The sequence below is a fragment of the Clarias gariepinus genome, chromosome 4, assembly GCF_024256425.1.
Source record: "Clarias gariepinus isolate MV-2021 ecotype Netherlands chromosome 4, CGAR_prim_01v2, whole genome shotgun sequence".
Lineage (NCBI taxonomy): Eukaryota > Metazoa > Chordata > Actinopteri > Siluriformes > Clariidae > Clarias > Clarias gariepinus.
In genome coordinates, this window is record NC_071103.1 from 17,580,533 (window position 1) to 17,604,845 (window position 24,313).

At 39.6% G+C, this 24,313-nt stretch overlaps 2 protein-coding genes across 4 annotated transcripts; one reads left to right on the forward strand and one right to left on the reverse strand.

The window, feature by feature from the left end:
• On the reverse strand, positions 1-9,263 carry smad10b (SMAD family member 10b). The gene is made up of 12 exons (XM_053494561.1): positions 9,129-9,263; positions 8,389-8,634; positions 6,645-6,819; positions 6,246-6,269; positions 5,015-5,209; positions 4,601-4,831; positions 4,333-4,437; positions 4,171-4,224; positions 3,385-3,568; positions 3,004-3,172; positions 1,388-1,526; positions 1-1,232 (listed from the first exon to the last, which is right to left on the reverse strand). Exons 2-12 carry the CDS (start codon positions 8,623-8,625, stop codon positions 1,021-1,023), a joined length of 1,725 nt encoding a protein of 574 aa, XP_053350536.1. The 5' UTR covers positions 8,626-8,634; positions 9,129-9,263; the 3' UTR covers positions 1-1,020.
• Positions 9,264-13,702: 4,439 nt separating this feature from the next.
• chtopb (chromatin target of PRMT1b) lies at positions 13,703-22,804 on the forward strand. Of its 3 annotated transcripts, none has more exons than XM_053495231.1 (6): positions 13,703-13,847; positions 14,474-14,550; positions 15,236-15,386; positions 15,708-15,849; positions 20,391-20,489; positions 22,231-22,804. In XM_053495231.1, exons 2-6 carry the CDS (start codon positions 14,489-14,491, stop codon positions 22,416-22,418), a joined length of 642 nt encoding a protein of 213 aa, XP_053351206.1. In that variant the 5' UTR covers positions 13,703-13,847; positions 14,474-14,488; the 3' UTR covers positions 22,419-22,804. The 3 variants fall into 3 exon arrangements, with proteins under 3 accessions (XP_053351206.1, XP_053351204.1, XP_053351205.1); XM_053495229.1 differs by having other exon boundaries at positions 13,777-13,847; positions 22,234-22,804; XM_053495230.1 differs by lacking the exon at positions 20,391-20,489 and having other exon boundaries at positions 13,777-13,847.
• The last annotated feature ends 1,509 nt before the right edge of the window (positions 22,805-24,313 follow it).

The following is a 24,313-nucleotide window of genomic DNA, read 5'->3' on the forward strand; positions in this document are numbered from 1 at the left end:
TTAAGTGGAGAATGTTCAGCAGGGAACATTTAATAGGTGTGGGAGACACTTGAATGACATATAAAAAGGGAAATCAAAGCAGTTGACAGTACAGGTGGAAAAAAAAAAACTACTAAACCTCTTCAAATGGTCTAAAACATCAAAATCTCAAGTTCATTCTGAACATGAAAAAACAAATGGGCTCAGTAACAAATATGCGAAAATAATTTCGCATAGGGTACAGCATGTACTCATTGGTAATAAGGCACAAAAAAATTGAAAATGGGGTCTTAATGACAAGAAAGAACTGAAACATGTAATCAAAAGTAATCTTACACCAAATGAGTAAGACATGATATATTAAACATGAGGAACTCATTGTGCTTTTCTTACTCAGGGGTGCCATCATCTATTCAGTCTAAAGAAGCTCCATTTTTGGTATTGCAGTGTATAAAATGCTATAAATCCATCTCTGGCACAAAAACAATACAATTATTTTGTTCTTATTATTTAAGATTTGGTACTTTGGTGTGCTTGTACAAAAAACATTTTGATAAAAAACTATCCTATGGTTACAAAAACACATTGTACCGAAAGTAAAAAATGATTGTCTGTCCATCATCTATATTTAGCCAAAGCTGTTTGCGTTTGCATTTTAAATCATACCCTGGGCCAAAAATATAATTTTTCATTAGTTCTTGTTAGGATGACCTACGCATTTCCTTAAAGCAAGGGCTACACAACACCAACAATTCCAGGGGCTCCTGTTCACCTGTGCCTTAAGAACATCTTTCTCTAGTCTTTATTTCCATGTGAGTCAACAGTCTGGTCAGCACAGAGGTCCACTCAGTCTGCTGGCCATGGCAATGGAAAGCTTGTGTAAATGTCTGCCTCCTTCCGTGAATCACTGTCTGTTCACGTGGGCATGCTGTGTATGTGGGAGAAGCTATGGAGCATATCATCATCTCCCCATCTCTCCTCCACCATTCCCTGTTGTGGATTCTTGTAAGATGCAGTGTTTGATTAAGCTCTGTTACCACATCAGTTGGCAGGGCTGGGCTCTGCAAGGGGCATGGTGTGTAGCACCTCATCCAGCAGCTGCAGTGCCCGGTGAAGATGCACTTCTATCCAGCATGGGGTTTGTTTGATGCTCTGACGTGGGTAATCCGGTCCCCAGCCTTTTACAAAGCTCAGACGCAATATACACAGGCGACGCAAATCATCAACTCCTATGCCTGCTGCAGCAGAGAAGCCTGAGTGGAAACAGAACAATGCAGACAAATATGATATATTACAAAATTTAAATGTGTCAATTACTCTTTTTGGTAAATTAACATCTGTGATTAATACGACTGATTTATGGCATAAAAGAAAATAAACAGATGCCAGTTTAAACACACAGACTCACTGATTGCAGGGGCAATGCCCCCAACACTGCCGGGTCCTGGAATGTTCCCAGCCACTGCTGCAGCTTGCGCCGCTGCAGCTGCCTGTGCAGTAGCTGCTTGCTGCTGCATCTGCCTATGGCATTGTCGCAGGTCAAATACCTATACAGAGAGAGAATAAGGGAGGGAAAAAGATTGGAGGATAGAAAAAGAGAGAGAAGGATTTGTGACTCTTCGTACAATTGTGCTATCGATAATTTTTTCTAAACTACTTACTATAAATTATCCATACCTGACTTTATTATCACACTGTACACAGGCCTATTGTATCATATCTACACTAGGGATGGGGAAATAAAATTATTTAGTTCTTTTGTGTGGCTGTTCATGTATTGCCAGACTGACTACAAAACTTTTTTTTTAACAATTTAAAATTCTATATGTTTGCATTTGGAGTGGTAAAATGTTGCTTTTTATTTATAATTGTACAGGTCCTGCAGTCCTAACTGTGTATGTTCAACAGTGCTTTATACAACCATCTCCAAAACAACAACTAAAGGAATATATTTTTGAAAGAATGGTGTAGATTTCTCCTTCAAAGAGCTTCTGAAGCTGTAGTAGGTCAACCCAGTTTATATTCAAACTGGTTGCTAATGGAATAATAATGCCTTCATTCATTATAATCAATCCCAGACAGAGTTAGGGGGATACAGAGCTTACCCCAGGAACACTGGGGGAATATAATGTTTGGGGTTGCCAGTCCATCACAGGTCCCCTTGCACAAACTCACTAACATGTAGGGTAAAGTGTATGAGGTGAAACTGGTTGCTATTGAAACCAGCTGCTATTGAACTAACAGCTACTGTCAAAACATGATTTCCTGCTAGGGGTATGGTCGAGAGCCAGGTGTGGGTGGACAAAGAGAGTGGGGTTGCACTGGCAGGTAATGAGTGATTGTTCTCACCTGTGTGTTCTTACCAGCAACCTACTTATGTGATTGTTTTGCTTTTCAATAGCGACCGTGGACTTGAGAGAGACGGGGTTGTTGGAGGTGACACTGCTCAAGCACTTGAACTTAAGATAGCAGTGAACTGTTTGATCTATTGTTTTGTGCACAAACATACATACATACACACATATAGAGGATTCTGCACTGGCATTTTCTCACTTCATTAATTCCACACCAAAAACCACCTATAGCAGTGCAAACAGATGCATTCAGATTGTCCATTACTGCTACAGTGTCTAACAACAGAAAAGGGGAAATTCAGTGGTACAGCAATGCTTAACAAAAGGATCAGATCATTTGCTCTAGGGTATAATGTATACCCAATTGTATAATTGTATAATTGTGCCCAATAGATAGCCAATTACATCTTTTACAGTAAAGACAAACAACAACTACTGCAGCCAATGACAACAAAATAAATTTAAAATTAATCCAAATGAATTAATTTTAGCAGCAGATCCAGGAGGTCAGTGCATCTATTTTTTTAATATGGCCCTTGGTATCACCAATAATATACCAGTAAGACTATGGTTAAAAACTCTAAACTAAACCTTGTGCAAGAATAACAGCATTACGTTTTGGTCAACATTTTGTTACATGTCTGTGGGTTGAATGCAGTGGTGTTTTTACTTTGACATAAGCTCCTGGGTAGATTTTATGCACAGCATCCCCTGGTGCTCTTCCTGCCTCCCTGTCCAGGTAGTAGCTCTGTACAAAGACTGCATGGTCACTGAGGCACCGCATCCATACGTCTCCCTCCCCTCGACACTCTAGCTGCACACCTTTACCAATGTGGAGTCTGGGACACAAAAGAGATCAAGAAAAGCAAAAACATAATGTCAGCTATGGTACTGTAGAAACACATGGTGGCATAGTGCAAGTGTGAAGTTCACCAAATGTTCTTTAAAGTTAATAAAACAATAACATAAAGATTTGAAGATAATATGATATATATATTAAAATCTTTATTTATATGTCATATAATGACAGCGTTTAATTATACACTCTCACCGAGCTCTCTCACTGGCATCTGTGCGATGCACATTGCTCAGCTGCCCCAGGCAGAAGCGATCTCCTCCGGATGGATCCACATAGCCATCTATAGTTACTAGTGGGCAGTTAGCCAGGACCTTAAACATCTCCCCGACCTGGATATCCATCTCAAAGTATGAGATTGAGCACCAGAACTCTGGACCTTAAATTATACATGAGGGAAAGAAAACAATTCTCACTAAAATATGTTAGGAAAAATAATTACCTAAAATATTGTGACATAACTGGTAAATTCCTTTTTTTCTAACAGCGCAATGTCACATGCATTGTTGAGGGGGGGTATTTCTTTTTTTCTTTTGATTAAACAAAAAGGTAGCGAAAAAGGCAATTCAGTGTATTTTTTTTTTATTTGTACTGTCCAATTCCTTCAACAAAAAAATAAAATAAATAAATAAAAATTTAGCACTGTCGCCTTGCGCCTCCAGGGTCCGGGATTGATTCCTGGTTAGGTTCGATTCCCGTCTATGTGTGCATGGAGTTTGCATCTCCTCCCCGAGTACTCCAGTTTCCTCCCACAGTCCAAAAACCAGCAGATTAGGCTAACTGGCACTCCCAAATAATCCGCCGTGTGTGCATGTGTATGCCCTCTGATGGATTGGCACCCAGTTCAGGGTGTACCCCGCCTCATGCCCTAAATTTCCTGGAATAGGCTCCAGGCCCCCCGTGACCCTGAATACAGGATAAAGCGGTATAGATGATGAGTGAGTGAGTGATGACAATATTTTGAAGCACAGTTTAATGTACCTGGATGGTTGGAGACTGGCTGTGGATAGGACGTAGGAGTGTGATGTTGAGACCCTGGCAAGAACAATATGTAGCGAATTAGATTATAGTTTAATAGATGTAGCTTCTATAAACACATTTTTAGATTACAAAAGGATTAATTGTAACAAGTTTGCCACATACAGAAATGACCGGTGTGGTGAGGAGGACCCTGCTGGTGACTCCGCCCATTTTGCTGGGACCCCATTGGTGTGTACGAGGCGGTGCTCGAGCCTGTCCATGTTGTTGCTGTGATGTTGAAAAGGACTAATAATTAACTCTAATATTTTATTATATTATTTTCAAGAACATGACTATGGCTAAAGATCAAATTAGATGCTAAAATTCATAAACAAAGTTTACAGTTTCTTTCATTATTTGGTAAAAAGAAGAGCCCATCCTCATTACTCACTGTGGTAGGAGGTCTGTGCCTGTGTCTGTTTGGGGGTGCTATAATCACTCTGACTGCAGCGGTCAGCATCAGGTTGTGGGGCTGAGGTCAGGCTGTGTGGTGTTGTGCTTGTTGGTGTATGTGTAGGGGTTGTGGGAGGAGAACAGGATGCCAAAGCCCTGCTTTGAGCAGACGCGATCTGCAGTAGGCCCTCCGAGTGGCTAACCTGCAGGGACATTCTGGAGCTGCTCGCTACACAGAAACAGAGAACAAGCCCTAAAAATCTTGGAAATCTAATAAATAATATGTATAAATGATATAAAGATATACATTTATTTTAGTATGGTATATTCAAATTTTATTTACCATGCTTAACTGTACATTAATAACATGATCATTATTACAAGGTGCTAGGGATTTGTTAGTGGCACTTACAAGGTGGAGAGAGGGGCAGGCTTGGGTAGAGGGTTACTGATGAAGGGGCGTGCCGATGGGGCTCTGGGGGCAGCTGGAGTGGAGGCAGCTGTTGGCTGTAGTGTTCTTGGGCATGGTGGTCCTGCTGGGCGGGCATTCTGGGTGGACCATCCATCTGGATACAGTCATGGATATACTCTTCCTTTATTGGCCTGGCTGTGGAGGGCACAAAGCAGCAATATATACACCTGATGGGAATCTTAGTTTGAGGAAGGCCCAAGGTCAGGAGGGTATTCGACTGAGCGAACTAGCTAAATAAGCCAGGCTGATTTCAATAGCTCCCTCAGACCTCTTTTAGATATAACTGTGGAACTGTGACAAATCAGTATTATTGGAAAAGCCACATGATGTATGTCTTGGGTTGAGCACCCTCAAAGATGTCCATAGAAATCATACATAGTCAGGAACATTCTACCACACCCTGCGGTAACAAATAGCCACCAATCTTGCACATATAATTATAGTGTAGGATGATTATCCAGTTTTTAATAGCTGGATATAGATAGGATAAATAAACATAAATGAATACATGTTATATATATATTAGGGAAAAAAAATTGATATTTTTCCCAACTTGTGTGCCTGAAAATCGAGGTGGATCAGGGAATGTGCTTAAAGCATAAAGCATTTAGCCACTGGCTGCCAGATTACTTTGGCACAAGAACGATTTTCCAGTGTCTCCTGATAAGATTTTATGTGTTTTACTATAGATTCCGGAAATACTGGAAACTCACAATAAAACATGGCTTTCTGTCAGTGGAATGAACTGACCTGAAACTCACCTGTCTGATTATCACAAGAAAGACTATTTAATAAGCCTGAATTTAATAAGCTTGCTATTGGGAAAATCTCTCAGGATTATTTTGTGACTGCAAAGAGCTTCGAAGCTTCAATGTCACCTGTTGAAACAAATTTAATTAAATCCAGTTGCTGACCTTTTGTGCCTCACCTAACTGATTTGAAAAAGAATGACCAGTGAATGTTTTCCGTCTACAAATATGCTCAAGCTGGTGTTGTGCAAGTGTTTTCATATTTTTAAGTAAAACAAGCTGAGACTAACAGAACTATGAAGCCATTTTGATAAGTATGTAAACTACCTCATGTAGACACACAAAAACATGCTGCAGCATTCAGATATGTGATAGCAAACACACACAGACGACACAAGTGAATTTCTGTTTGGCTTTCTTACCTGTAGGCTGCAAGCTTAGTCCAACTGTATAGGGAAAAAACAAAAGCGGAAACAGCAACTTGGTTTAGAGGAAGAGATTTTGGCATTTCTGGTAGTATGGTAACACACTTACATGTATATTGTATTTTATGTACTAAACTGGGTATCTGTATTATGTTACAAAAACATGGTGTGACTGGTTTGCAGGCTTTTGCATCATCCCGAGATTTATTTATATATTACACCATGACTATAAGAAGGAACTAAAGTGAAAAACCTGGTACAATAAACCATGGTACAAAATACCCAAAATTCCATTTAGCCTGTGTCATGCATTAGTTTTGCATCTGCCTTTCCGCTCTTAGTATAATAATCATATTTTCCCGTTGCTATGTTTTTTAATTAGGACCACACACATACCGATGCCTGGAGACACCACCCGTTCGTAGTGATAGGGGTTGACACATACATTGTCGTACTTGAGATCGAAGGCATACTGGCAGAACTTGACATGTTTGAGCTCGTTTTTGTGGAGGTCTGGCCAACGCCACAGTCGAGCGTAGATGACATGTGGAAAGCCTTTTCGCCCCGCTACCTGCAGAGATATACAGACGTAGGGACACGAGTTAAGTTACAGTTATGACAAGGTGCATAAGGAAGAAAACCAACAAGGGGAAAACCAACGATAGGTTTGCGACTCCAAAGGTAAAAGGGTAGAGTGTATGAAAAGGGCAGAAAAGAACAGCAGCAAAAGGAACGTTTTATAATAAAACATTTCCCATCACATTCTGAACATCCTGACTGAGTGTGAAAGGAATTAAATGCTATAAATAAATCAAAAATAGCTGCGAAAGTAAAATCTGTACCTAAATTTTGACACTGTACATCTTTACAGCTCACACTGAGTTCATACACTTTGCCCAGCTCAGACACTGCGTGATTCATCCTGATTCAGCCTTTCCTAAGCTTGTGAAGGACAGGCTAAGAGAGATAAGGTACTGTGTGTGTGTGTGTGTGTGTGTTTACTAAATATATAAAGAAAGATAAACGTAAAGGTAAAATAATCAGCATCCGTCCCAAATAGAAAAAAATAAATAAAAGAAAACTAATGTGCTATTCTAACCATTTGATCCCCACCCAGTGAGGATAACTTCCAAACACAGTTAGGCTTGGTATTTACTACAAAACTTTCTGTTTTGTTATGTTTACTTAACTCAGACAAAGACAAATGTTCTTCTCTTCTCTCTCTCTCTCTCTCTCTCTCTCTCACACACACACACAATAAAAGTTTAGAACTGGGCCAACACATCTTGAATAAACACACTGCCTGAACTATAGTGCTGAAATACTGTGAACACATGCCTAAAACTTGTGTAGATTGTGTACATACTTCAAATACTAACACACACACACACACACACACACACACATACACAGCGCACACCCAGCACACACACACACACACACACACACACACACACAGACTCCGAGACAGACAGGCCTTAACTTAACCCTGCCCCTTTCCTGTGTCTCAGACAAAACAACCCTCTCTCCCTCCACCCCTCCTTCTCCTGCGCTCTCTCATTCCCTCGCTCTGTCTGCAGCTGGGGGAGGGGAAGGGAACTCTCAGACTCTCTTCTTTAGTTGTTTTTTCATCAGCCAAGCGTATACAACAACCATATACAATTTAAGACAACAAAATGTTAAGCTACTGGCAGAAATAGGCCATAACAATGATCCTGGAAACAAATGGTGTTCTGTCTTGTCTGTCTAGAGAGACTTTTGACACATTTGGTCTCCTGCCATGCTATATATATAAATAAATATAATAAAAATATAATAAAAATATATAAAATATATATATACACACAAAGATTTTAAAAGCTTTATGACTGCATCACAAAGTTCACAACAGTAACTCTTCTGTTATCACTGACGCTGCTGATCAGAATGAGTCCAGTCTAAACACAGGGAGGATGGCATATCAGTCACACAGCAAAGAGTTGCATCATTGTGGCATTTCACAATGTTCACTACTGGACTAGATAAAAGCCAAATTTGCCTTTGTGTAAATGTCCTGTCTGTATAATAAAAAAAAAATTATATGGGACACTTGTTTAGGCTCCTCGAAAACCAGAGCTTAATCGCTGTTAAGTGCTCAGACCTGCAGCCTGCCGTCCAGCGTCCTCTGGATGGTGACGCACTTGCTGGGGTGGACACCGTTAGTGGTGATGGCGGTTATGAGCGAATCCAGCTCATCCTTCTTCTCTTTCAGTTTCTTCACCAGACTCTCGATGGCACGCTTGGCAAAGCCCTCATTCTCTCCACCCTGCCGGTGGCACATCAAGCTGTGAACGATGCTCAAACATGCATCACTGCTACTGGGAGAGTTCACAGACATGCTTGTGCCCTGCGTAGGATAGAGGAAGAGAGAAGGAACATGCAATGAAAAACACAATTTAATACGTGTGCTGCTTTCAAATAGGCTGTCTATAAACTTTACACCAATCTTATTTGAGTTGATTTTAGAAAACCGGCAGGTCCTGTGACACTGGCAAGGGGATGATGAAGCCATCATGTGTAACACTGTGAAGCTTGAAGCACTATGAAGATTGTCTCTAACAGAACAGATACACAGTTCACATACATGGCTTTTGAATTCTGAACTTTTTAAAATGGATTGGATGTGAATAAAGGCAAACCCCTATTGAGTCACTTATTTACTTATCCTTACTATATGCTAGTTTTTTTTGTCCAAATACAAATACAAGACAGACATCAAATCGATGAATTATTAACGTAAAGAAACATTTCATTCCTTATCGAATAAACAGGACTGAAATGTAAAAACCCGATTCACACACAGTTCGAGTATAAGATTAAGTGAAATAAAAGTGCGCTTACAGCTTGGAGGTGTCACGTGTATAAATGTTCCTTAATGTTTCTGCTGTCTCCTGCTCTGCCTGTCCCTTCTGAAGTTCTGCGTGTCTCTCTGTTTATCTGTCTCACGCCCTCACTCGCACATCCTGCCGCTCCCAGAGCGAGAGAGAGAGAGAGAGAGAGCGCGCGCGCGAGAGAGAGAGAGAGCGCGCGAAAGAGAGAGAATGTGGGCGGGGATTTTGACGAATCCAGCCAATCAGATCATCCCTCTCAGCCAAACAGAAGACACAGAATCACAACCAAGCAGTGACGCTGGTGTCTGTCTGTCTCAGTGAAAACTTCATTAAAATTGAGTGCATCTCTGACGCATAAACCTAATAATATACTTTTGACAGAAAACCAGACATCCTGTAGTGTGTGCTGAGCCTACCTAGAGCAGTCTGCAGGCAGCACCCTAGTTTGGACTTTTTATTATTAGCAGTGTGCAGTTCATTCCTTATTATTATACTAGCTGAAGTAGCTGTACTGTACATAGCTAAAGGAAAAGTGCCTGGAGAAATAGTTAAAAGGTTAAAGCTAAGAAATAAGCTGATCAGCTTTAAAGCTCACAAACATGTCTGTCTAAAAGAAAAGATGAACCCCTTCATTTTTTTTTAAACTGTAATTTCACCCAATGTTGTTAGGTGTGATAACATTATATGGTATTGGCTTCCACTGAATTGGTGTCTAAATATTAGGAAATCGTATACCTAGTTCACAGCAAGATTTTAAATCTACTGTAATTTTATCTTATTACAATCAAATGGGTAAGAGAGGATATGGGAAAGTTTATGTTTGTGCCTTTAAAAGAAGTTGTCAGCCAAATCATCAGCCAGATACACAGTACTTCCTGTTCGGTAATCGGAAAGTAAATCAGATAGAAAAGTCAGATAGAGACTAAAGACTTAAGTTTTTTCCTAAAACAACTCAGTGGTGAAAATAGAGGTATTAACCAATCCAAGTAAAAATATAAAAAAAATTGTAAAAAAAAAGATTTGAATTTGAACTAATTTCTAACTAGGGTGAGTTAAAAACTATCCGCACTCTGGTTATATTTAAACATACGTTGTCCGCATTGTATTATCAGTGCTTTCCGTTCAAGGCTACCATCACTGTGTCAAGGCTACCATCCCCAGTCACTGCTGTGCAGGTGTGAATGTGTTACATCAGTTCATTTGTTACGGCAGTGCAAGCGAAAATGGACCCTCCACTTGTGATTTGCATGAAAGAAGAGCAGTGTGCAGCAATTCGTTTTATGTGGTCAGAGGATGTACCTGGTGCCGTTATTTAAAAAAGACTGCATGCACTATGAAAAAAACGTTTAGATATCTGCAAACAAAATTTGGACTGAAGGCTCATGGTGATGAATCCATGTCTCGTCAGCAGTAATGAAAGTTTTAAAAACCTTTCAACCATCAGCTGCAAAATTGTTGCTTACAGTTTTTTAACATTCTAAAGTGCCAGTATTGGAACATTATCATTTTTGGAACATATTATTTTTTTTACAATGAGATGCTGGTTGAAGTGCTGAAACCTAAACTTTAGATTAAACGCAGAGGACTGCTATTCAAGGGCATCATGATCTTGCATGACAATGCATGTTCGCACACTTCTGCCTACACTGTTGAAACACTGCAAAAACTTTGTTAGGGTGTTAAAGCATCTTTCTTATCCATCAGACTTTTACTTGTTTTGCCCCCTAAAAAGCAGCCCTACGGGACAAAAATTCACTTTTGATGAAGAAGAGAAAGCTTGTTGCCATATGGACAAAGGGTGAAAAGCATATTAAAAAGCAAAGGTATTATGTAAAAAAAAAAAAAAGGTCTGTATTTGTCTTTTCAAAAAGTTAATTTAAAAAAAAAGTTTTTTTAATTAAAAGTTAATAAAGGTGAAAAATTATTTGTATGGCCAGGGTGCAAATCATTTTTGACTCACCCTTATAACAATGTAAAGAGATAAGAAAAATTATAGCAGTTCTTTATTTATGGTGACCCTGGCCCCTACAGCAACAAGCACAGATATGATGATTACGCTATGGGGCAGCACTGTGGAGTGATGGTTAGCACTGTGGCCTTGTACCTCCAGGGTTTGATTTCCACATTGGGTCTGTATGTATGAGACACAAGACAATAAATGTTAAACATTAATAACCTCAGAAATGTGACTGGTGTGTAAAGTCTGAACTGTGTAAGTAGTCGTTTAGGATTGATAAAATAAAAAACTTTAAAGGGAAAAATAAGTCATAGAATACTAGAAGAAAACAGTCACTTCATATACACAGGACAATGAAACTGAAACGCCTGGTTTTAGACCACAATAAATCATTAGTATGGTGTAGGGCCTCCTTTTGTGACCAATACAGCATCAATTCGTCTTGGGAATGACGTCCTGCACAGTGGCCAGAGCAATTTTGAACCATTCTTCTTGCAGAATAGTGCCCTTGTCACTATGTGATGCTGTTGGAGGAAAATTGTTCCTGACTCACTTCTCCAAAACACCCCTAAGTGGCTCAATAATATTTAGATCTGGTGGCTGTGCAGGTCATGGGAGATGTTCAACTTCAGTTCATCAAACCACTCTGTCACCAGTCTTGCTGTGTGTATTGGTACATTATCATCCTGATACACGGCACCGCCTTTAGTATACAATGTTTGAACCATTGGGTGCACATGGTCCTCCAGAATGGTTTAGTAGTCCTTGGAAGTGACGCACCCATCTCGCACAAGTATTGAGCCTAGGAAATGCCATGATTTTGCAGCCCAAACTATCACTGATCCACCCCCATGCTTCCTGTTGAGCATGCAACAGTCTGGGTGGTACGCTTCTTTGGGGCTTCTCCACACCGTACTGTAACTTTCCGGATGTGGGAAAAACATGTGAAGATGTGAGGGTGGACTCTTCAGAGAACAATACACATTTCACATTGTCCAAGATTTTTGCTGTTGGCGCCACTGAAACCGAAGCTTGGCATTGGCACGAGTGACCAAAGGTTTGGCTATAGCAGCACGGTCATGTACATTGACCCTGTGGGGCGCCCGATGAACAGTTTTGGTAGAAACAGGAGAGTTGAGGTGCACATTTAACTCTGCAGTGAGTTGGGCAGCTGTGAATGTATGTTTTTTGGATACAACTCGGGTAAGCAACACGTTTCTTTGAGACAGCTTCCTCTTGCGTCCACAGTTACTCCTGTTGGATGTGGTTCCTCCTTCTTGGTGGTATGCTGACATTACCCTGGATACCGTGGCTCTTGATAAATCACAAAGACTTGCTGTCTTGGTCACAGATGGGCCAGCGAGACGCGCACCAATAATTTTTTTTTTTTAACTCTGATATGTCACCTATAGTGTTGTGTGCATTGCAATATTTTAAGCGAAACTGTGCTATTACTCTGCGAATTAAACCTTCACACTCTGCTCTTACTGGTGGAATGTGCAATCAATGAAGATTGGCCACCAGGCTGGTTAAATTTACCCATGAAACCTCCAACACTAAATTGGCCATTGTATATATACACTGCCACTTCTCACCATAGATTGTGGTTTGTGATGAGAAAAGCGAGATAAAGAAATCGGGTGGCTAAGATTAGGCTGCCTTTTGCAAAGCATGAGGTTCCTCAAATACTAAGAATGAAACCGGAAGTTTAATATATACATTTTATGCTCCATTTTTTTCTCTTTTGTCTCTTTCATATATCTTTCATAAATCAGTCAAGGTTTTATTAATCCATATCTTCAGCACTCATATATACTATTTAGGTGCTGAAAGTACTGATGTATTATATTAGAATCTAAATAATATGCCATAATCTGTATGCAGCTAAAATTTTCTCAGATCAAATAAAAAAGAATCTTATGATTTTTCATCATGCTTTGTTGGATGAAGCACAAAATGTTTTTTTTTAATGCCATGTAGTGATCACACTAGTATTAATCAGAAGTGCTTGGTGGCGAAGTGGTTGTCACTGTCACCTTGCACCTGCATGGTCCAGGTTTGATTCCCATCTCGTGATCTGTGTGCATGGAGTTGGCATGTTCTCCACGTGCTTTATGAATTTCCTCTGGGTAACTTTTCCCACAGTCCAAACAGAAGCAGATTAGGCTGATTGGCATTCCCAAGTTGCCCATTGTGTGCAAATGCATGTGTAAATTTACCACAGTTGTAAAAATGGGAATAAATACAATGGTTACCACTGGGCCCCAAGGCCTCCTAGTTGGACTACAGAGGTTCTTAGGTGGATGGACTAAATATACAGATATTTTCTTGCTAATGCTGAAATGTATAAACAATTTATAATTTTAGTATGAAAAAGTGTAATACACGAAAGAAACACTAGAGGGCGACTTGGACTAGGTCTAAAATAACCTGAAATAAATCAGACCTGATCTTAGCACATCTTACTGCCTTATAATCGCATAGTTAAAATATAGCGTTTCTTAAGTCTGCATTATGTTGCCAGTGACTCCCAACGCCTGAAGAAAGGTACACGGTGTGAGTGTGTGCACACAAATGTTTGTAAAATTTGACTTGTTTACTATTTGTGTTTTTGGCAGCTACAGTAGGAGGTTTTCAGGGAATTGTGGGCCAAGAGAGCAGAGAAAAGGCGCACGATTTAAAGCGGGCGACATAAACCTGCCCCACCTGCCCCAGTCTCTCCTACACCTCAGAGCCGCCAAGATTATTCACCTTTCTGCAGAGAAAGATTTGGTAACTAATTCTGTACCTACACACATATATTAAATATATTCAGTTTAAAATATTATCATTCCATGTTAACATCTAGTATAATGTGGGAAGGTATTTTGCAAATGCTACAGCATGAAGTTAGCTTGCTAACTCGCCCTGGACAGATTTGTATATTTGTCTGTTAATATTAATATTTAACTATTAATATTAATAGTTATAATTTATTACCTAAGTTAAGGTATATAGTACACTAATATTTTTTCTCGAAAGACATTTTAGTAGTATTCATTGAACTTTATTATTTGACAGAAATGGCGTTGCTAGCAATTATCTTCAGTTACAACAGCTAGATAAAATAAATATCAGATTATCTGCTTCTTAACAAAACGGGTTTTTTTGTTGCTAATTCAGAGCATTATTTTATTACATAAAAAAAAAACAGTTTGCATAAATCATGCCTAGAGTGTTCAATGTTATAGCATTCAATTTATTGTCTTATCCCTCACTTCTTTTTCTGTATATTAACAAGTAAAACATGTGAAATGTCATGGAGATTTGTTGATCAGTTTGCTAATAGTAAACACTACAGAAAATGTATCCAGATTGTCGATTTGCTTATGTTGCATAATTTTTTCTGTCCCTTTAAGAGTTGGTGTCTAAAGATGACCACGCCATCCTCCCAGGTCTTGCTGAAAAGCACCTCTTCCATGTCATTAGATGAGCGGTAAGAACAGAAAAAAAGAAATTATTCTTGAGTCCAAACATGTAGATTTTGCAATTTTATGCGAATCAAATTCTATTAAGAGTAAAAGCCTGAACAGATCATGTTTCATTGATGTTCTCACTAGCTACGTTTACAAGGACAGTATCGGTTCAATCCAGTTGAAATCATTCCAATTCCCATCGCTGATCTGACAAGATGAGCGTTTAAATTTGCTCAAAGCATTTAATCAGAATCGAACTTTTTGACATCCTCAAAATGGTTCTGCATGCTGTGAAGTGTTTATCCTGCCAGGTATAGGACAGAAGTATTCATTTATTTGTTTTTTCAAACTTTAAGGTTAGGTTATGCTCCCTGCCTTTCCCGATGATCCCCACCTTTTGCATTATGGTCGATTAGATGTTTTATTACTTTTGAAATATGAGTCAATCAATGCTCTTCTTTATCAAAAACCTCAGTGGATGATGGTCTGAAGTAACAACTGGTGGGAGAGGGTTGTTCTTAGAGTTTAACATTCAAGAATGAAAGCAAAATTTCCTTTTCTGGAAATTTGTCAGGTCATCTGACATACCTCCACTTGTGTAAACATTATATTATTTTCTTGTGTAAAGAAATAATATAATGTTTCGAATATTAGGGTCCATGTAAACCCACCTACTCTTTTCTCTCTGTCTTTGTTCTCCTGTAGATTCACCATGATGCTGAAGAAAAATCAGGTGCCCCTGATTGACACCATGGATGCAGTGCCCCAGCAGCTGACCGCTTCAGTGAAGAACCAGCGTCTAGCTCAGCAGATGGCCAATCGGCCTTCGGTTCTGGCCGCCCTTCAGAGCAATTTGGTAAAACTTACTTCTTTTACTATACAATACAAATAGAAGAAGTGAAGTAGTACACCTACTTGAACTTGCTTGCAACTTGGGGTATTTGTTTTTTGTTTGTTCTGCAATGGATTGGCACCCTGGTCAGGTGCACCTCTTCTAAGTCCCCTGGGCTTCCCACAACACAATAAAGCATAAGAGCGGGTACAGAATGAATGCGAGAGAGTAAACTAGTGAATTGTGATAACACTGTTCCCTCACAGCTTTTCCTGGGCTTGGGTTACTGTTGAATCTAATGCAGCTGTTGTGTTATTAATGCATCTTTCAATCTTTCACTTCCAGCGTGTGAAACAGAATCAGTTTAAGGGCAGCATTAAGACAAGGCTAGGCCCCATGATGAGGGGTGGCCTGCATGGGATGTCTAGATCCTGGAGAAGACCAAGGGGAAAAAGCGTGGTACTGAGGGGAGCTTTTTCACAAAGATGTGAGTGGCTTAAATGTTAACACACTATATATGTCTGTACACAAATATTGTTTCTTATGTCTTAATCCTATTTCTCATATCATCAACATGACTGTTGCAATTTGGTTACAAGCAATTTCAAGTAGGCTTTATTCAAGTTCAAGTGGGCTTTGTTTCAACCATATACAGTTAGTACACAGTGAAACGAAAAAACGTTCCTCCAGGGCCAAGGTGCTACATGCAACATAAATTTACAACATAAATTAACAGAAAAACTAAACTAGCTAACTACGAGGCCTAGTTAGCTGGCTATCGGAGACAAGACAGATTGACCTGACAACATAAATTAACAATATAAATTAACAAAAACTTTCTACATTTTGTTCAAAAAAAAAAAAATATATATATATATATATATATATATTTTTTTTTTTTTACAGAAAACATAAAGTGCATGTGCAAATGTGCACACTCTCCAGATGCCTCGGGATGGATAGAAAAATACAGAAAAGATGGAGAGAATTAGCGTAGTTGCCATTCAGGATAGATGTACTGAAGTATGAAGTTATGGGATGAGTTACATGTATGCCAGATTAAAGAGATGCGTCTTGAGTCTACTTTTTAACGGGGAAACTCTCTGACCCCCCGAACACTGTCCTGAAGGCTATTCCAAAGCTTTGGAGCTAAATATGAAAAAGCACTACCCCCTTTTGTAGATTTTGAAACTCTGGGAATTACAAGAAGTCCAGAGTTTTGTGATCTTAAGGAGCGTGGTGGATTATAGTGTATCAGAAGACTGGTTAGGTATGTGGAAGCTAAACCATTTAAAGCCTTATATGTAAGTAATACTATTTTGTAATTAATTCTAAACTGAACAGGTAGCCAGTGCAGGGATGATAATATTGGGGTTATATGATCATATTTTCTGGATCTAGTGAGAACCCTGGCGGCTGCATTTTGGACTAACTGAAGCTTGTTTATTGAGGATGCAGGACAACCACCTAGTAATGCATTACAATAGTCCAGTCCGGAGGTCATGAATGCATGAACTAGCTTTTCTGCATCAGATACGGATAAGATGCTTCTAAGTTTGGCAATATTTCTAAGATGGAAAAAGGCTGTTTTTGTGATATTGGAAATATGATTTTCAAAGGACAAGTTACTGTGTAATATTCCGCCCAGGTGTTTTACTGTTGAGCTAGTAGTAACAGTACATCCTTCTAAACGCAGGCCGATGAGTAATATCTCTGTCTTGTCTGAGTTTAGTAAAAGAAAGTTATTGGTCATCCAATCTTTTATGTCCTGGACACACTCGGTTAATCTAGACAATTTAGGTATTTCGTCTGGTTTTGTTGAGATATATAATTGCGTATCATCAGCATAACAATGGAAACTAATCCCATGTCTTCTAATGATGTTACTCAAGGGAAGCATGTATATTGAGAACAGCAAAGTTCCTAAAACTGACCCTTGTGACCCATATGTCACTGGCGTTACACCAGACGATTCTCCATTTAGCTCTACAAAATGGTATCGATCAGACAGGTATGATCTAAACCATTTTAATGCCTGTCCCTGAATACCTATGTGATTTTGTAGGCGATCTATGAGAATCGTATGATTTATAGTGTCGAATGCAACACTAAGATCAAGCAAGACTAGTATTGAGATGCAGCCTTGGTCCGAAGCTAAAAACAAGTTGTTTGCAATCTTAACTAGTGCAGTTTCTGTACTATGATGGGGCCTGAAACCTGACTGAAATTCTTCAAGGATGTTGTTTTCCTGCAAGAATGTGCATATTTGAGCTGATACTACTTTTTCAGCGTTTTTATGTTAGATATTATTATATTATATACGTTTTTATATTAGACTCAGTTAAGCTGAGTGATAATGTTTGTGTGTGTGTGTGTGTGTGTGTGTGTTTGTGTGTTTATCAGTCCAGTCCCTTTTTGTTGAGGAGACGGATGGCTTGTGGAAAAAAGCTGTTCCACAGTCTGGATGTGTGTGCCCGAATGCTTCGGTGCTTTTTTCAGATGGCAGGAGTGTAAAGTGTGTGTAAGAGGGGTGTGTCCGATCAGCCACATTGCTGGTGGCTTTGTTTATGCAGCATGTGGTGTAGATGTCTTTAATAGAGGGGAGAGAGACTCCGATTATCTTCCCTGTTGTCCTCACTATGCGCTGTAGGGTCTTGCGGTCCGATATGGCACAATTCCCAAACCAGACAGTGATGCAGCTGCTCAGGATGCTCTCGATAGTTCCTCTATAGAAGATTGTCAGGATCGGTGGTGAAAGCTGGGCCTTCCTCAGTTTTCTCGGAAAGAAGAGCTTGGGCTGCTTGGTCAGGAAGCTGGTGTTGAGGGACCAGGTTGAGGTCCTTCTTCGGGTTGACACCCAGGAATTTGGTGCTTTCGACGATTTCAACAGAGGAGCCGTTGATGTTTGGCGGCAAATGGTTGCTTCGTGTCCTCCTAAAGTCAACAACCATCTCCTTTGTCTTGTCAACATTCAGAGACAGGTTGTTGTCTTTTCACCAGTCCGTTAGCCTCTGCACTTCCTCTCTGTACGCTGTCTCGTCGTTCTTGCTCAGCGAACTTGATGATGTGATTCGAACTGTGTCGCTACACAGTCGTGAGTCAGCAGTGTGAACAGCAGGTGACCTGAGCACACAGCCTTGTGGGGCCCCAGTGCTTAGTGTGGTGGTGCTGAAGGTGCAGTTCATGAGCTGAGCTGAACAAAATCATGAGCTGAACATAAGATTAAAACTTTAACAGGTAAAGCAAAGACACCACAGATGATGTTGGGGGTATTTAAAATAGTGTTTTTCAGTGCTTGTTTGGGTGTAAAGCTTTTCTTGCGATTCCACAAAGAAAAATATTGAAATTATTATTATTGTAGATGTCTACCCTGAAAGTTTCATTAGACAATTGCACAATGTAATGGCTAATAATATTGAAGTGGTCTATTTCCTAAACACTGCATGTTTTTATTAACAGCTTAAAATTAGGGCCTGTCCACATGGAGACGCATTTCGCTGTATACGTATACATTTTTTATCGTATTGGTGTTTCGTCCACACGGATCCGGCGTTTTAGGAGACTGAAACTGCTATTTTTTTAAACCGGGTTCCGAAGTGGATAAATCTGAAAACGACACCCTTGCGTCTTCGTGTGTACGGCCAATCCGTATATTTTGTGAAACGATGATGTCATCACATCACGTGTCGGCTGCGTCACACGTAACAGCAACAACAATAATGGCGGACTACATGATTGTGTTCGTGTTGCTACAAAGCCTACTAGCATTATTACAGAAAAATCTATTGCTTCTATGCAACTGTTATGAGCAACAAGCGATAATGGACAACACCATCTTGGTTCGTATACAGCGCGCAAGGTTATGCGTATGCTCAAAGTCTTCTTCTCCGTGTATAGTGTATCTCTATGGCAGAATTACAGCGCCCCATACTGGACTGGCATATATACTACATCGTTTTCAGTGGTTTTGTGTGTACGCAGATATTTCTTGAGACGACGCCGTGTTCACGAAAAAAAAAGATCGGATAGGGAACGCACCGGCTTCGTGTGGACGGAGTCTTAGTTTCTGTTTAACCTTTGAACAAAAATGAAGTCAAAAAATAAACATACAAAACATGGGCAAAACCCCCTATGATTCAGTAGCTTGTAGATTCACCTTTAGCAGCAATAACTTGAAGTAACATGATATTTTTAACATCATTGTGGAGGAATTTTGGTTCTTCTTTATAACATTGCTTCAGTTATTTGAGAAGTTATTGGGGATTTGCTTTTGCACTGCTCTCTTAAGGTCCAACCACAGCCTTGTGGGGTTCAAATTGGTTGAGGTCTGGACTTTGACTAGGCTATTCCAAATCGTGATTTTGTTATATTTCAGCCATTCTAATGTATATTTATTGGGGTGCTCCGGATTATCGTCCTATTGCATGACCCAATTTTGCCTCTAGAATACGCTGGTATACAGAGCAGTTCATGGTCGACTCAGTGACTGCAAGGTGCCCAAGTCCTATGGCTGCAAAATTGGCCGTTTTAGAATTGTTTAGATGCAGTTTTGCGAACATCAGTTTGCTTCCATGTTTTTTTAGACAGAAGAGGCTTTCTATTGACAACCCTCCCAACCGAACTGTACTTTTTCCGTCCTCTTCTAATTGTGCTGTCCTGAACTTTAACATTCCACATTGCCTAATACTTAGCCTCACTACGGTCAGATGACTTTATGCTGTTACACAAAAACATGTAGGAATAAAAATTAACTGTTGAACTTGACTCAAGTTATAAAAAGCTGTAGCTCTGCTGCGATTTTTATTTGATTAATTTTTGGAACAAGCTGCTTATCACTACAGGTCGCCCTGACACACCCAGGTAAACCCAAGCCCTTCTGTTTGACTACCCAAGGCTCATCACGATGAATTTATAGTAGGCCATTGCAAATATTGTGAAAGTGGGAACTGGTACCAATTAAATCTTTAAAAATATTTTGTTGTACAAAGGTTTTTGCTTCTCTTGCATATTCTTGATACTTGATACTAGGCACAAATGGGGGCCTGATTCCACCACCGTATGGACCTCTTATAAGCAGAAGAGGATTTATACGAAGTAGAGGACTAAGAGGAGCTCTCAGAGGCAAAGGTAAAAGATCTTGGATATACAGTGGGGCAAAAAAGTATTTAGTCGGCCACCAATTTTGCAAGTTCTCCCACTTAAAAAGATGAGAGAGGCCTGTAATTTTTATCATGGGTATACCTCAACAACGAGAGACAAAATATTATAGGGGAAAATAAGTATTTGGTCAATACCAAAATTTCATCTCAACACTTTGTTATATACCCTTTTGTTGGCAATGACTGAGGTCAAACGTTTTCTGTAAGTCTTCACAAGGTTTTCACACACTGTTGCTGGTATTTTGGCTCATTCCTTCATGCAGATCTCCTCTAGAGCAGTAATGTTTTTGGGGCAACAAATGTGATGTCGCTGGGTTTTCTATGGGGTTGAGATCTGGAGACTGGCTAGGCCACTTCAGGACCGTGAAATGCTTCTTACGGAGCCACTCCTTCGTTGTCCAGGCAGTGTGTTTGGGATCATTGCCATGCTGAAAGACATTTCATGTTTAATGCCTTTGCTGATGGAAGGAGGTTTTCACTCAAAATCTCACAAAACATGGCCCCATTCATTCTTTCCTTTAAAACGGATCAGTCATCCTGGTCCCTTTTCAGAAAAACAGCCCCAAAGCATGATGTTTCCACATCCATGCTTCACAGTAGGTATGGTGTTCTTTGGATGCAACTCGGCATTCTTTCTCCTTGAAATATGACCAAAAAGTTCTATTTTGGTTTAATTTGGCCATATGACATTCTCCCAATCCTCTTTTGGATCATCCAATTGCTCTCTAGCAAACTTCAGACGGACCTGGACATGTACTGGCTTAAGCAGGGGGACACGTCTGGCACTGCAGTATTTGAGTCCCTGGTGGCGCAGTGTGTTACTGATGGTAGCCTTTGTTACTTTGATTCCAGCTCTCTGCAGGTCATTCACTCGACCCACTGTGGTGTTCTGGAATTTTGGCTTACAGTTCTTGTGATCTTTTTGACCCCACGGGGTGAGATCTTGCGTGGAGCCCCAGTTCGAGGGAGATTATCAGTGGTTTTGTATGTCTTCTATATTTTCTAATAATTGCTCCCACAGTTGATTTCTTCACACCAAGCTGCTTACCTATTGCAGATTCAGTCTTCCCACCCTGGTGCAGGTCTACAATTTTGTTTCTAGTGTCTTTTGACAGCTCTTTGGTCTTGGCCATAGTGGAATTTGGAGTGTGATTTTAAGGTTGTGGCCAGATGTTTTTTATACTAGTAACGAGTTTAAACAGACGCCATTAATACAGGTAACGAGTGGAGGACTGAAATTTACCAATTAATAAAAAAAAAATCCTACAATGTGATTTTTTTTTTTTTCTTTTTTTGGGGGGGGGATTTTTTTAATTTTGACTTTCAATAGTTGAGATATACCTTTAATGAAAATTACAGGCCTCTCATCTTTTTAAGTGGAAAAACTATTTTGTTTTTGCCCCACTGTAGATAACTAGTATCTTTTATTAAATACTATTAAATACTGCCAATGTGCACTAATTGCTTGATACATTCAGATGTTTTTTTTTGCTTAATGCCCAGTTTAATGACTGTAGTACTGTATGTAAAGTTTTTTTTTTTTTATTGGCAGTGTAATCAGGGTCAGTGTATTTCATCAGCTTTTAATGACTTGTGGCTTAAAAAAAGAGTGTGAAAGAATTTGTGGTAAATATATACAAATAGAAAAAGAATTTTAGGGGAAACATTTCTTACGAATATATGAACAAACTCCCTTCTGATTATATTAGCAGGTAGGGGCATGATGTTTGTAGGTCGTGGCTTGGCTGGAAGACATGCTAGACCAGGCAGTCGTCCTCTCCCCACGCGAGAGGAGCTAGATGCACAACTGGATGACTACATGTCCATGACCAAGAGTCAACTGGATGCCCAGCTGGATGCATACATGGCAGAAGTTGACCCTGAACGCTTACTGTAATGAACCAAGCACTTTGGTATATAAATATAGCGTAAATTATTACTTCCAGTTGGCAGTCTTTCCCTTTTTGTTATTACTTTGATTGCTATTGCAGTACGTTTACAAAACAGCCATTATCTGCCTCTAAGTTGGTTATATTTTTGCTTAAGAGGCCATTTGGTTATCACATTTTAAATGTAATTCCATCTTATTACTTATGTTGTATTGGTTGGTTTAAGCTGAATGTACTGCTTTTGTTAAATGTTAAATATTATTTTAAAGATTATGGCAGTGAGTCCATGCAATGAAAATACCTGCTATATTTCAGAACTGTTTAAAAATCTGGATTGTGTAATCTATTGCCATGTCTTTCATGTTCTTTATTTAATAAAAATTTATTTGATAAATAAAAAGTGTTTGTGTGGTTTTTTTTGCACATACACCACTAGGTAAAGTGTATTAAATATGTGGAAGGAACATCTAGCAAAATGTACCATACTAATATCTATATGGCTGTGATATTAATAGATCAGATTAAATTTTGCCCACTCACTCATCTTCTATACCACTTTATCATGTATACAGGGTTGCATGGCGTCTGGAGCCTATCCCAGGAGATTTGGGGCACAATGTGGGGTACACCCTGGACTGTTTGCCATCCTATTGCAGAGCACACACAAACGCTCATTCACACACTGTGGGCAATTTGGTAACACCAATTAGTGTAATCCGCATGTTTCTGAACTGTGGGACCAAACCAGAGAACCTGGAGATTGCAACCGGACCCTGGAGGTGCAAGGCAATAGGGCTAACCAATAAGTCACCATACTGCCATGTAACACTCTCTCGTACTGTATATATAAAATTTAATTGGAAATGAGTCATGTAAAAATATTTTTTCTGTTAAGATATTTTTGATACCCAGTGAGTGTGTGTCCTTAAATATTGTTACCTGGCCCACTAGTCTAAAATGAAAAGCTGAAATTTAAACGAAGAAACTTTTTAAATTATAATTAACCCTGAGCAGCAAATTAGAAGAGTAATTGAGCCTGTCATGTTATTGATGATTTGCTTACAAAGTGCTGAAATGCAATTTCATATGGAAAACAGTGGTGATTCTGCATAGTTCAAGCTGTTGATAAGTAACTGTTAAGTGAAGTGGCTTAATATCATGCCACCATGCATGTTGTCTGACATACACAGTATAATATTTTGCCAATATCAGACTCATTTGTCCAGCGAATCCCATGGGTGTTTGATCGGATTGGGATTTGGGGAGGTTGTAGGCCAGGTCAGAGGCCTTGTTTGCTCGACCCAGTATGTGACAGTCTGTGGTGCACAGGGTGTTCTAGTGCCTTTCTATCATGGCCAACATTAACTTTTTTCCCCAATTTGTGCTGCATTGGATTTTCTAAGGGATTAGAAGGCATGTGCTGGCCTTTGGTCCTTATGGGCATGGGTGATCCCCGGGTTCATGATGCTGTCAGCAGTTTGCTGGTGTATATTTGGTGATCAGTGTTGTTTATGTCACCTGTTAATGGTCATAATTCTATGGGTGATTGATGATATATATGAAATGATAAATAAGCTGGTAGGAAATGAGGCTGACTTCAAATCAGTATGTGACTCATTCTCCAGTGCAAATGTGTGCTTTTCTCAGTGTCTAGCCTCCCACCTTGCCAAAATAAAAGAGGACTGTAGCAGGTTCAAAGACTGAAGAACCCACTGGTGACACTCTGCAGAGACATTGAACACAGTAGACACATGCAATTTTGTAAAAATGCAGACTTATTTCTAATTATGGTTATAGTATCCTGCTAGTATTTTTTTAAGAATGTCAAACTCCAAAGATTTTCAAATAAAGGCAGGTTGTTGTATCAGTCTCACTTTGGCCTGTCTGTGACATGAATAGCTTG

Bases quoted from the DNA above. Each gene is read 5' to 3' on its own strand.
- smad10b (XM_053494561.1), bottom strand. From the start codon at position 8,625: ATGTCTGTGAACTCTCCCAGTAGCAGTGATGCATGTTTGAGCATCGTT. The intron at 4,438-4,600 runs GTGAGTAATGAG...TCAACATCACAG, and splicing joins GGCACAGACCTCCTACCACA to CAACAACATGGACAGGCTCG. The intron at 3,173-3,384 runs GTGAGAGTGTAT...TTTGTGTCCCAG, and splicing joins GATGCCAGTGAGAGAGCTCG to ACTCCACATTGGTAAAGGTG.
- chtopb (XM_053495231.1), top strand. From the start codon at position 14,489: ATGACCACGCCATCCTCCCAGGTCTTGCTGAAAAGCACCTCTTCCATG. The intron at 14,551-15,235 runs GTAAGAACAGAA...GTTCTCCTGTAG, and splicing joins TCCATGTCATTAGATGAGCG to ATTCACCATGATGCTGAAGA. The intron at 15,850-20,390 runs GTGAGTGGCTTA...ACTTGATACTAG, and splicing joins GGGAGCTTTTTCACAAAGAT to GCACAAATGGGGGCCTGATT.